The sequence below is a fragment of the Cyprinus carpio genome, chromosome A14 (assembly GCF_018340385.1).
Source record: "Cyprinus carpio isolate SPL01 chromosome A14, ASM1834038v1, whole genome shotgun sequence".
NCBI classification, from domain to species: Eukaryota; Metazoa; Chordata; class Actinopteri; order Cypriniformes; family Cyprinidae; genus Cyprinus; species Cyprinus carpio.
Window position 1 is genome coordinate 22,566,494 of NC_056585.1, and position 12,750 is coordinate 22,579,243.

Consider the following 12,750-nt stretch of genomic DNA (forward strand, 5'->3'; position numbering starts at 1 on the left):
GCTAATACTAATCCTTTTTTTCTCTGGAGGGGCTCTTTATCCTCTCTGACTAGCTCTCCCCACGCAGCCCACTATTATAACTGCACGAGGAAGACACACACGTGCGCCTGTCTCACAAGAACTGCGCTTAAATCACCAGCCTCCAAATAGATGCGTGCAATTCTCCTGAGGCCCTTTGCAAATGCGCCATCGTCTTGATGCCCATTTCTGTCTCCCCATGTCTTCATCCTCCCATTTTTTTTGTTCCTCACCCCCTCTCTTTTTCTCATTTCTTTGTCCTCCCCCTTCTCTCTCTCTCTCCTTTTCCCTGTACGCCTCTGCAGCATAGCACTGCTGACGTCAGCAGCCAGGAAGCCCTCTGTAATGCTTTAGAGCCACAAATAGACACTGACTGATAAAAAAGCACCAGTATGCTAAAAATAGTACTGCGTGGCTTCACCCGGGTCTTGATGGGAAAAGAAAGCTGGGAAGAGAAGAGAACAGAAGGAGGGGAGGAGTCGAGGGGGATCTCTGTCTCTCACATGCACATTTTGACACACATTCTGCTGGAATGTTCTAAATACCTCTGTGTGTGTGTGTGTGTGTGTGTACATTTTGACATGTGTTATGATGCAGTCAGTGTTCAGCCGAGTGGAAGTGCATAACCATAAAGAGGAAACTAGCACATAATCTTGAGTAAATGCTATCGAAAGAATGAAATGTTTTTTTTTTTTTTTGGTGCAGATATCTTGGAGTAGATGAATGTGAAGGATGGAAGGAAGTACAGTATGATTCATTGATTCTTTATCAAACTATTCTGAACTGTTTAGAATGATAATTTTAAATTAGTTATTAATAATTCTAGTTATTTGAAAGCATGTGCTGGGCAAAACATGATGCCTGTAAATGCCATGCCAGACTGCAATGCTTCAAAAATGGAATCTGTAGTGGCAACTGTACCACAAAACTCTGGCCTTGTTGCAGGACTCAGATTTTACAGTAGACCTAAAAGGGTGACCAAACACAATACCAAGACCTTGTAGCATACAGAAATGTCCTTAAAGCATTCATGAGTTGTTTTATTGCAAAATATAGTTAGTTTCATTTTATTATTTGCATTTAGAGTTTTTTCCCTGCTTCCTGAATCTAGAACAGACCAACAGATCATATTTGTGACCCACCAGTTGAGGAAACATTGGTTTACACTGTGCAAACACACACACAGGTGGAAGCCTGCAGATACGTTTTACAGTCAAGGACAAAAAGTCTCAATAAACTTTATTTTACGACGTCTTAAAGCAACCAACCGACATAATGTATTCCATGAACTATATGTTTAACAGTCATGGGACACATAGTTTATCATGATCAAAAGTCATTTATTTTTATCTACACTGTTTTATGTCACTGAAAACAAGATCGGTGCTGATTGACAACAGAGTTGAATGTCGCTCTGATGCACTGACAGATTTTTATTTATTTAGTTTTTTTAACAGAAATTGGTAGTGTTTATATAAATTATTATATCACTAAAATTTAAGTTAAATATATTAAAATTAATCAGTTTAGTCCCAGTTTACATCTGGATTATTATTTTTTTATCTAACTAAGGTCTGTGTTGGTATTTAGTAACTCACATGTTGTGTGTCTGCCTCTGTAAGGTGTTTCTGCAGTAACTGATGTGTTCAGCACTAGCTTTGGGAATTGGCTCCCTTGAGGCGGCGGTTAAATGGATGGTGTTTTGCGTCTACGAGGTGGAACTAGCGAGGTGGGTCTGGCAGTGATGGGTGGGGGTGTTTTGTGTGAGTGTAAAAGCGTCGAAGGGGCAGCACTTCGTCAGAGAAGTGACTGTATTTCATTACAGTCGCTGATGAACTGTATCAGTGGCGCTGTCGGTTACTGAGCGATCCAGGGGAATAAACTCCCATTGCACGTCTATATGTGTGTGTATTAAAAACAAAGAAAAGCATACTGTAGGACAGACTGTTCTCAGCTATTTGTGGGGTTGCATCTCTCAGTATTTCTAATCAAGTGGGAAGCCACAGTGGGCTCCATCCAGATGGGCCTTTATCAATTTTTTAAATTCTAAAAACAATGTGCGGGGCTGCTGGCCCCCACAGCATCCATCACTTGCAGGAGCCATGAGCGCATTAGAGCGTTTTCTGCTGACTGACTCCCAGACTCAGCCCTGGCTCCCGTGGAGAAGGGCCAGTCTCAGAGAGAAAGAAGAAAGAGAGGAGAAACACACCTGCCACATGTCAAACGTGTAGTATTCACAGCAGTCAGATGATTTATTTGGTGTTTGTTCATGCTTTATTTAAAAATAAAAAAAACTTCCTCAACTGCTAATTTTTAAAGTGATTGTTCACCCGGCTTTCATTGTATTGACAAAAAATAAGGCGTTTCTCAAATGTATTTTTGTATTCTACAAAAAGAAAGTCGTACATGTTTGTTGAATGACATGTGGGTGTGAAAATGATGACAGAATTTCCATTTATGAGTGAACTACCATTTTAATGTTGCTTCTCCTGAAGGTATAGCAAGAAAAGCCATCTTTCTCCTCTTCTTCTTTCTGTTCCTGACGGCGGTGCCACTAAACAGCTGTCAGCAGACACCTGGCAACTGAGAGGTATTTTAACACATGATGGGCCACTATTGAAAGATTTGTGCTCCTGTGAACATGCTGCACACAAACGCCACTCGTTTCTCACAGTGCTGCGTGTTGTTTTAGCATAAGCTGTGGGGCAGGATTTAAAGACGCCTGAGTGCATTTGGGTTGGCCTGCGAGCTGTAACTTGTGGCTGTTAAGTAACGGCTTGTGTGTGACACGAGGAGGGGGAGGATGCATGATTGGCCGGATCACAGAGTGCTTTAGATTACGTCTAATGGCACAGTCCAAAAGTGAAGTATGTGTGTGGATATTTCAGATGGGTTCTTTGGGATTATTTGGTGTTAGACTGAGTAAGGGCTGAAAGCACTTTTTGGTGTTTGTGTGTTTAGTGTGTGTGTGTGTGATCGGGAGGATGGGGATTATTAGCTCTGAACTGGAGTGCTGCTGGTCTGAGATGGGCTTTCACCTTCTGAAGTCCTGCCGGCTTTACAGTATCTCCCCACAGGATTTTTTTTTGCACTGATACGGAGCACACGGCATCTTTGTGTTTGAGCTGTTTTCTGCAGCGAAGATGCCGTTTCTCACTGTGGCATGCAGTTTTTGCACTGGCCTCTTTCAGACAGGCCCTGCAGGGTGTTAGAGGAAGACGCAGTGTCTTGTGTTAGCTGTAGCTCATAGGACGAACAAAATGTTCACTACTCTGTGAACTTGACTTCATAATTTACCCTTTTTTTCTCTTTAACATAAACACAAACATAGAGCAAGTATTTATAACACCACGTGGTTGTGAAAGAGTTGTGGTTTCCTGAAAAAGTGATGGTTTGTACACTCTCGCATGACAAACTGCTCATGTTAAACTGGTGTTTACTGTGTTCAGCAACTGGATCTTGCATGCTCAAACTCAAGCTGTCGTGACACATGTTTTTCATGTCCAACTGCATTATTAAAATACTAACAGTAACTTACATCTGTCTGCTCTAGCACATATATAGCTACTTTTTACAAATCTTATTTCCATAATTGGTCGCCATGGTTTTGCCAAGTGTGACACATGTTTTTCCTGTCCTGGCAATCCCTACCCCAACACCCTTACTGTCAAAAAATCATAGTGACTGATTAACGCATCCCCGACATAAGCCTAAAAAAACCTGGAAAACCTTCTACCCTGATTGGTTGATTTAAAAATCAAAAAAATCAGTCGGAGATCTCGCGAGAAGGTGATTATATCATCGTGCAGACCTTTCAGATATATTTGCATTACACTGGCCCTTTCACCAGTGGTATATAGTGTAAGGTATGTAAGTTATTATGTTTACATCAGGCAAGTGGCCGCATGATAAGCGGGAAAATTACGCAGTGAAGTCTTTATCCAGTCATAAAAACAGAATTCACAGTTTAACGCAGAATGTCACGGAATTTCTCAAATTTTGAATCAAATAACCAAAAGTAGGTCATTACACTTAAATCACGATATGGACTAGTATCTGTAAATATAAAGCCGCAAAATTCAATTTAAATATGAATCCTGCATGTTCTGCCTCTCTCTGTTAATGAATTGCGCAGGCGCGCGGTTTACACACACACACACACACACACACACACTGAAGCGCACGTGACGCTCGCGGTGATTTCAGCATCTGCCGTCTCACTAAATGAGGACGTAAACACATGAACAACATCTCCACTTCATGAGCATTTTACCATTTGATTTGAGTAAAACTAGCGTCATATCACATACACAGAACTGTAAAGGTATTCACGGCAACCCGTCAAAATAAAAGTCCGGATTGAAATAATGACAATAGAACAATAGAATGTACACAGCCTACTTCTACTGCTACTACTACTACTAAAATGAAAAAAACAAAAAAAAAAAAAAAAACATTATTTTAAAGGAATAATCACACAACATTTCTTCCATGTTTAAATTTTAATTGTAAATCCCCTTTGCTTGCCAAAAAAATAAAGTTTGCTTAAATTTCAATAATTAAATGATAAATGATGAAATTAATGTTTAATGCCTTCATTTGAGGGAAAAAGTTCATAAAGCTACTTTAAGAAAAAATTTAATGAATAAATTGTTTTATGCATTCAAATAGTTAGACATGCTAAAACACATAATTTGGTAACAATAAAAAATATAAATAATATAGTGAGAAAAAATAAAACATTTCATAGGGCCCTAAACGTAATTGTTGTTAAACTTTTAATAAATTGATGTGAAAATGTATATACTATTAATAAGGAGTTTATTAATTTTTTTTAATTAAAGTGGAAATCAGTTTACTAAATAATAAACTTGACTGACTGCTACTTTTAATGGGATATTATTTGTGTTGGTTATTATTTATTTTTATGTATACTATATAAGTTTGTGCAATAACTTGCCTGTCATTTGAGTTTGTGGCAAAACCTTTTACAGTGTTTACATGTTTATACCTGCATAAAATTTATTAAAATAGATGTTTAATTTCATAAAGTACAATTTGATTTCAAAATGCACCTAAATTCTTGGGCATTTTGTGTTTTTCAGTTAAATAAAAGACAATTTTTCCCTATATATTTCATCATTGAGGATTTCTTTAAAAAAGTAAAAAAAATCTTGTCTCGTCTGGTTCTCGTGAACCCAGTCTCGTGTCTCGTCTCGTCTCGTGGGATAAGTGTCTCGTCACACCCTTAGTTGATTGGAATGTTGTTCCAGGATCAACAAGGATGTTGATCCAGGAACATGTTGTACTTGGTGAAATCCCACTCACAGTCCATAAATTTTCATGATTAGTATTTTGAAAATGCTTAGATTTTTCCAAATTCTAATTTTATGTTACTCTTTTTGGCATAATTTTATAGTGCACAGTTTTACATAAAAGAATCATTTACTTCCACAAAGGTTTGTTTGATTTTAATACAAGTGACATACTTTTGATTACCAGAGAGCAAATCTCAAAATGAATATCCATTTTTGATGCTGTACATTTAATTAATTTAGGCAAAATTGTAGAATTTGAATATATCGGCCATATTTGTTTATCGACCATAGCATGAAATTAATTATCGAATCTGTATTGTTTGAATATCCTTAATTTACAGAAAAATATTGAAAATATACGTCATTTAAAAAGTATAGCCACAAGATTTTTGCACATTATACAGAACAGTTTAAAAAGTCTTTTACAGTATGTCCACGAAGGCTACATTTATTTAATCAAAACAAAATTTTATTTAAATAACTGTTTGAATATATTTTAGAATGTAATTTATTCCTGTGATTAGCAAAGCTTAATTTTTAGCATCATTGCTTCAGTCTTCAGTGTCGCATGATCCTTCAGAAATCATTTTAATATGCTGATTTGGTGCTCAAGAAACATTTAATGAATAGAAAGTTCAAAAGCAGCATTAATTTCACATTTTCATTCATTAATTTTCACATTTATTTTGTAATAACAGAAAAGTCTTTAATGTTACTTTTGATAAATATAATGCATCCTTGGTGAATAAAATAGTTAAGTTGCCTCAGAATAAATCTTATGCTCTCATACGTTTGAATGGCAGTGTTGTGTGGGAATAGTCTTACACAATCACCTACCAACCTGCCTGTGCAAAGTTTCTAATTTTCAACTCCTGTCATGAACATGTAAAACCAGAAATGTTTTTGCATGATACTCAACAGGAAGGGACATGATGCAACTATATACAAAATATTGTTGATATAAGTACACCCAGAGGAATAGTAGGTAACCAATAACTAGAATTTCATCTGCCTTGAATGGTAGCATCACTGACAAGTGGATTTTTAAATCTCAAATAAAGGCAATTTCAGGATGAATCCATTTCATTTTTCAATTTCGCACCAGCTCTGTTATTAATACACATGTGTGTCTCCGCTTATAGGTGATTGTTGATACCCCAACCAGCCCCGTGACCAGTGGTTTACCTCTGTTTTTTGTCATCACAGTGACAGCCATCAAACAGGTTAGTTGTATTATGTTCTGAATATGCTCCATTTCTCCATCTTTAGCTGTCACTAAAGCACTTGATATTTTATAGCCATGTGTCACTGTTTAAATAACACTGACCCCAGCCGAGAGTTCGGCTGACCCTGGAGTCCATCTCTCACACACAAAACAAATGATCCGGAGGCTTGTCACAACACAGCGGTCCTCCTGCAGCTTTAGATGTATTGTTTTAGGATCAGCTTTTTCCACCCGCCTGCTGCAAGCTTTTTTTGAAAAGCACAATGGAAGGTGGACTTCCTTCCAGATATCTGTGGCCTCACATTGAGAGGGGCTCAGTTCTTAATTGGGCTTTGAAATAAGATCCCAGGGGACAGTGTGACCCCAGCCAACTTTGACTTCAAATGACTTGATTCCCTCGGCTCATTTGCACAGATTTCATTATTAATACAGGCCTACTGTATGTGATGGAAACCATTACATGTGAAATTTTCAGAGAATTCTTTCATTTATGCATGTGAGAAGTGTATTAGACTGTCTCAGTCCTCCTGCAGTATTCTCACACACAAGCATACTGTTCGCTCACATTCTCTGTCTCTCTCCTCAGGGTTATGAGGACTGGCTACGGCATAAAGCAGACAAAGAGGTGAATAAGTACCCGGTGACGGTGTTAGAGGACGGCCGGTCGGTGAAGAAGGAAAGTGAGAAGATCAAGGTACCTTTTAGTTGCTGCACCCTCGCCAAGTCTCTCATTTAACAGGCACCGTGGGAGCAGGGTGTTGGCAAGCTGCCGTACTTCACGTTTGGACAAGAGTATGCCCACTAGGGGCGTTCACAGCCGGGACTGTCTTCTTGCTGTATATGGAATGAAACAAATGTGTTGTACACTATAAAACAGTTAAGGTCACAGATGTTTGGAAGAGTTTGCCACTGCGGCTAGCTGGATGTCAATTATTTGTGTTTTAGCCGATAACCACTTTTGTAACCATAGACTACCATTTAAAAGATCAGTAAGATATGACCCAACATGAAACCAAAATTGTTGTTTGTATGTCGATGTCTTTTATAATCCAGAATTTAAATGTAAATTAATATTACCAATAACTACATAGGCTTATTATTAACTTAATATGACAATTTAAAGAAAAAAAGTGCCAATTTGGTAAAAACAGAAGTTGTTTAAAACAAGAGACTCATGTGGATGTAACTTCTTTTTTAGTTTTTACATTATATTTTACTTGAAAATGTATTTATATTAAAATTTTCACACTTAGCACTGTATTTTGAATCTGAATAGACCATGTGACCCTGCAATTGAGAAGCACTGATCTATGGTCGTGTGTAAGACTGAGTCGTGTGTTAATGTCAATGTGTTTCTGGTCAGGTGGGTGATGTGGTTGAAGTGGTGGAGGACGAGACCTTTCCCTGTGACCTGATTCTGTTGCAGTCCAGTCGGGAAGACGGCACTTGTTTTGTCACCACAGCCAGCTTGGATGGAGAATCCAACCACAAAGTGAGCTTATGCACCTCTCACTCAATCTTTTATCATTTCTGCTGTCTTTCTGTTTTTAACCACTTAGGCACAAATATAACGTTCTTGATATAATATAGATGTTATACTTCATCTTTGCTTTCCTTGCATCATCTGGTGTGATTTCTGTTCAAGTATAAAAAGAATATGAGATATGGATTCATATATCATTCCTTTACTCTCCTTTAGCCAAACTCTTTAAATAGGTGGCCCAGATCTTGCCATTATCATCCTTCTGCTCCTCATCTTTCTCCCACTTCCATCCATCTGTATTTGTGTGTACAACATGACCTGGAATACTAATTTGCCTGTCTTTCCTGCAGACACACTACACAGTGCCAGACATTGAGAAGGACCTACAGGCTCTTACTTCCGCCATCGAGTGTGAACAACCCCAGCCTGATCTCTACAAGTACGAACTCCCCTAGCACAAACACTCACTTAACCCAAATCCCTTTCGCTGCCTCATGATGAAACAGTAGACATTGCGATCGTTCTTGAATATGTTGAGTCCAGTTTCAGCTCAGTTGATCTGGTCTCTGTAGGTTGTTTGATTTCATGGAAAGTCAGACACTATCTAGCCTTTCTGTTTAAGTATCAGAACAAACAGACCTTGAAACAAACACAATTTAGAGAGGCGGTTCATGGCCTCCAACTGCAATAGCAGTTTAACTCATCAGCGCCCCCTATTGGCAAACACATCTCGTTAAAGCCTTTTTAGGCAGAGGAACATTTGCATTTATGATTTCTAGAGCACCAGATGTCACCTGCTGAAGTTCAGTCTGTAAAAAAAAACAAAAAACCTTCAAAAAGCTTTTGCCAATATGCCAGACTGTTGGGTCATCACCAATGAGCATCTTCCTTGTAATTGGTTCATTTCGTACAAGGCTAATTTACATAGAGTACTGTACTGGAATACAGATATTATCATCAACCCTCTTTAATGGGGAAGGAGTCTCTATAAAATGAATCAAACGCTAATGCATGTGCATTAGTTCTTTGCCTCTGCTGAATGTTCTCAGGTCGACCTCATCAAGTACTCTACATTCATGGGACGTCTGTGCATTCGTACCATTTTTCCGTGTGGATTTGTGGTTGTGAGAACATATATGAGTGTGTACGTGCTTGACTGGAGCTTGTTTGCTCTATTACAGGTTTGTGGGTCGAATGCACATTTACAAGCTGGAGCAGGAGCCAGTAGTAAGGTGAGACCGTCTTTGGTCCATTCCCATGGGCCCACTATATCCCACAGTACCTCCTAGTCACTTCAGCTCTGTCTTTTCCCCTTGCATTAGCTTCTGATCATTATTCCATCGACCCGTAACGCCAAAGCAGCATTAAAGTAAAGCCAGCCTGGCAGCTTCTCAAGCCCTGCACACTCTTCCATTTGTCACTGGGCTGTTTGAAATGTTTTTCTGAGGCTCTACGCCGTGTCCTTCACGAGAGCGGGCCAGGCCAAACCGGCCTACATATTTCCAGCAATACTGCTCATTCAGAGCCACTTTAATGTGGATGTGTCTTTATTGACATAATTGTTTGTTTTTATGGTTTAATTTAGATCTTTGGGCCCAGAGAACCTTCTCCTAAAAGGTGCTACATTGAAAAACACCAAGAAGATTTACGGTAGGCCCTGGCACCTTTTAATTAGACGAATATTTGATGACGAGGAATTATATTCACCCGAATCACTCTTCATTGCTTTTCCTTTTAAAGGTGTCTCAGTATACACTGGCATGGAGACGAAGATGGCACTCAACTACCAGGGCAAATCTCAGAAACGATCAGCTGTTGAAAAGTAAGCCAGTGACGAGAGCAGCAGTATACCCTAGTGTGCAATCAGGTTGAAATATTGATTTTGGGATTATTAGCACTGTTCATTTAAATGATCTGATATTGATTGCAAATAACAAGATGGATCTGTTTTTTGGTGGATGTAAAAATATTGTATCTCCACATTAATATCAAATCGAATAAATCAAGACGTTATTAATCACAATTAAATTAAATGATTAATGTCTACCAAAGTTCATATAACTAATCATCTATAATAATTATGTTTATGTGGAGATTTAATTCATTTATAAATCCCTTAAAATAATATTGACAAACTATACATAATAAAAATAAATTAAATAGTAAAATATTAAATAAAAATAAAGTGTAACAATAAAAATAATAAGTGAATCATAGAAACTTTAGTGTTGTTGTGCACTAAAAGTTTTCTTATTTTGGCGTGTTTATATGGTTTGATATATGTACTTTACGTGAATAAGTGCATATGATCACATGTATGTTTTCTCTCCTTTGCAGATCCATCAATGCTTTTCTGTTGGTGTATCTAAGTATCCTCATCAGTAAAGCTGTTGTGTGTACTACACTAAAGTATGTATGGCAGAGCAAAGAAGGTCAGGATGAGCCCTGGTACAACCAGAAAACTCAGAAGGAGAAAGACACTAATATGGTGAGTAGTCTGTGGATTTCACATCTGACCGATTCGAACATGATTACATGAATCAATTAGCAACTCCTTCTACATCATCAGACATTCTTGATGCAATTAATATAAATTAAGAGTTAATCTGGTCTCTGGTGGCTGTGGCCAGCTCTTACACAGATCAAATTTAATAAATCATAATTAGAGATTAGGTTTATGCTTAACCTTTGCTGTTCCAGCCATGATATTGTGTTTTTGAAGAGACTGAATGCAGGTGTTCTGTCTTTGTTTCAGTATTTGAAGATGTTTACAGACTTCCTCTCCTTCATGGTCCTCTTCAACTTTATAATCCCTGTGTCCATGTATGTAACTGTGGAGATGCAGAAATTCCTGGGCTCTTTCTTTATCACTTGGGATAAAGACTTCTTTGACCCGGAGATCCAAGAAGGCGCGCTTGTCAACACTTCAGACCTCAATGAGGAACTTGGCCAGGTTAGACACTTTTGGCGCTCTTCCACTGCGTGGTACGACTAGGCCCGGCACGACTTGGCTCGGCTCGCTTTTTAGTTTAGCTTGGTTTGCTTTTCCATTGCAGTTTAGTACCGCTTCAAAGTGGGTGGGATTATAAATTTATCATTATAGTTGGGCCGCCTTGGTGTCTCATGTCACAAATCCAATGACGATTCTCTCTTACCAATCAGTGATCTGCAGTGTTTACAAGTCACATTTTTGTATCGGTACGGCTCGCTTTGGTACCACCTCAACCAAGGTGGTACCAAAAAAAAACTGTACACAGTGGAAAACCCTCAAAAAGTGAGCTGTACTGAGCTGTACCGTGCCATACGATGCAGTGGAAAAGCGCCATCTGTTCAAACCTCAGCTCAAATATCACTTTTTAGCTGTTTGTATTCATATGTAGAATAAAATGTGTTTCAATCCGAATGGTCAAATGATTTCAGAAGTCAACCATGACATGAACATAATCTGAGCTGTCCTGGCTCTTCCATGGGCAGTGAGGTCATAGATCACCCTTGGCTGGTTATGCAGATGACTACTCTAAATTACAGGCCATGCTTCGTTAAACTGATTAATGCAAGCAGACTGGTTTTGTCGCAAATTAATTGTCCGTCCTCATCGTCGGACTCTATTAATTTGGGTTTATAGTCGTTAAGGTCAACATTTGTCTGCGCCCTGCAGGTGGAATATGTATTTACAGACAAGACCGGCACGCTGACCCAGAACAACATGGAGTTCATCGAATGCTGTATAGATGGCTTCCAGTACAGATACAGAGACACCCAGAGCGAGGTGGACGGCTTCACTGTGACGGACGGGCCTGTGAATAAACTGCAGCAGAAGGCTGGATGGGTGAGTTACACTCATTCTGAGACCCAAAGGACCTCAGATGGGATTGATTTTACATTTACGGTTCGTGTTGTGTTGTGTACACCTCAATATGTAAACTGACTGCAGACCTCTTGAATTATGAATCCACTGAGGCTGCGATATAAACACAAAGGCAGTAAACGTTTAATGTTTGTAGTGGCAGGCTATGAAGTACTATAGTTATGTTATTAACTCCTTTTTTTAACACAGTCATATTCATCATAAACAAGCAGTCCTTTGAGAGCACTTCTTTTGCGAGGGCCCTTGTCAGTGTGTAGTGGACATTATCTGTATACTAGGGTTGTCATAATACCAAAATGTTAGTAATCAATACGGATACCAGTGAAATTTCACTGATATCTACCAGTTTCGATAAACAAATATGCTATTGTGCTATTGTGTCTTTTATATAAAAAATATATTGAAGATTATTATATTATATTATAAATATATAACATAATAAATAATATGATGTTATTACATTATATATAAATATAAACAAATTAAATTAAATGGTTTAATCAAGTATTTCTCAATTGGGATTCATTTAAAGGTCAACTTTTTTTATTGAAGTAAAGTTACTTATACACACCAGTGTTAGATTAGTATTATTAGTATACTATTGTAGTCTTTATTAAAATTTTGAGTAAGTTTTATTATATTTAAGTTGTCATTTTCATTTTGAAGTTTGAGTTATTTTGCTGTTTTTGTCGTTTTCATTTTATATTTATATTTATTTATTTTTTTAATTCATCTTAGTACTTCACCCTAAACTTTTTTTACATTTTAGTTAGTTGCAAAACATTTCTAATTTTCATCTAGTTTAATAGTTTTCATCTAATATTTGTATTTTATTTTT

General features: G+C 37.9%; 1 protein-coding gene across 2 annotated transcripts in view; it reads left to right on the forward strand.

Annotated features, from left to right (window-relative positions):
* Nucleotides 1-12,750, forward strand: part of LOC109101832 (phospholipid-transporting ATPase IG-like) — a 62,085-nt gene that overhangs the window by 33,712 nt on the left and 15,623 nt on the right. For both annotated transcript variants that reach the window (XM_042770257.1, XM_042770256.1), the window contains exons 4-13: nt 6,479-6,559; nt 7,148-7,255; nt 7,925-8,053; nt 8,395-8,483; nt 9,226-9,276; nt 9,630-9,694; nt 9,785-9,866; nt 10,382-10,532; nt 10,800-10,997; nt 11,703-11,873. In XM_042770257.1, coding sequence (XP_042626191.1) covers nt 6,479-6,559; nt 7,148-7,255; nt 7,925-8,053; nt 8,395-8,483; nt 9,226-9,276; nt 9,630-9,694; nt 9,785-9,866; nt 10,382-10,532; nt 10,800-10,997; nt 11,703-11,873 — 1,125 coding nt within the window. The remainder of the gene's footprint in view (nt 1-6,478; nt 6,560-7,147; nt 7,256-7,924; nt 8,054-8,394; nt 8,484-9,225; nt 9,277-9,629; nt 9,695-9,784; nt 9,867-10,381; nt 10,533-10,799; nt 10,998-11,702; nt 11,874-12,750) is intronic.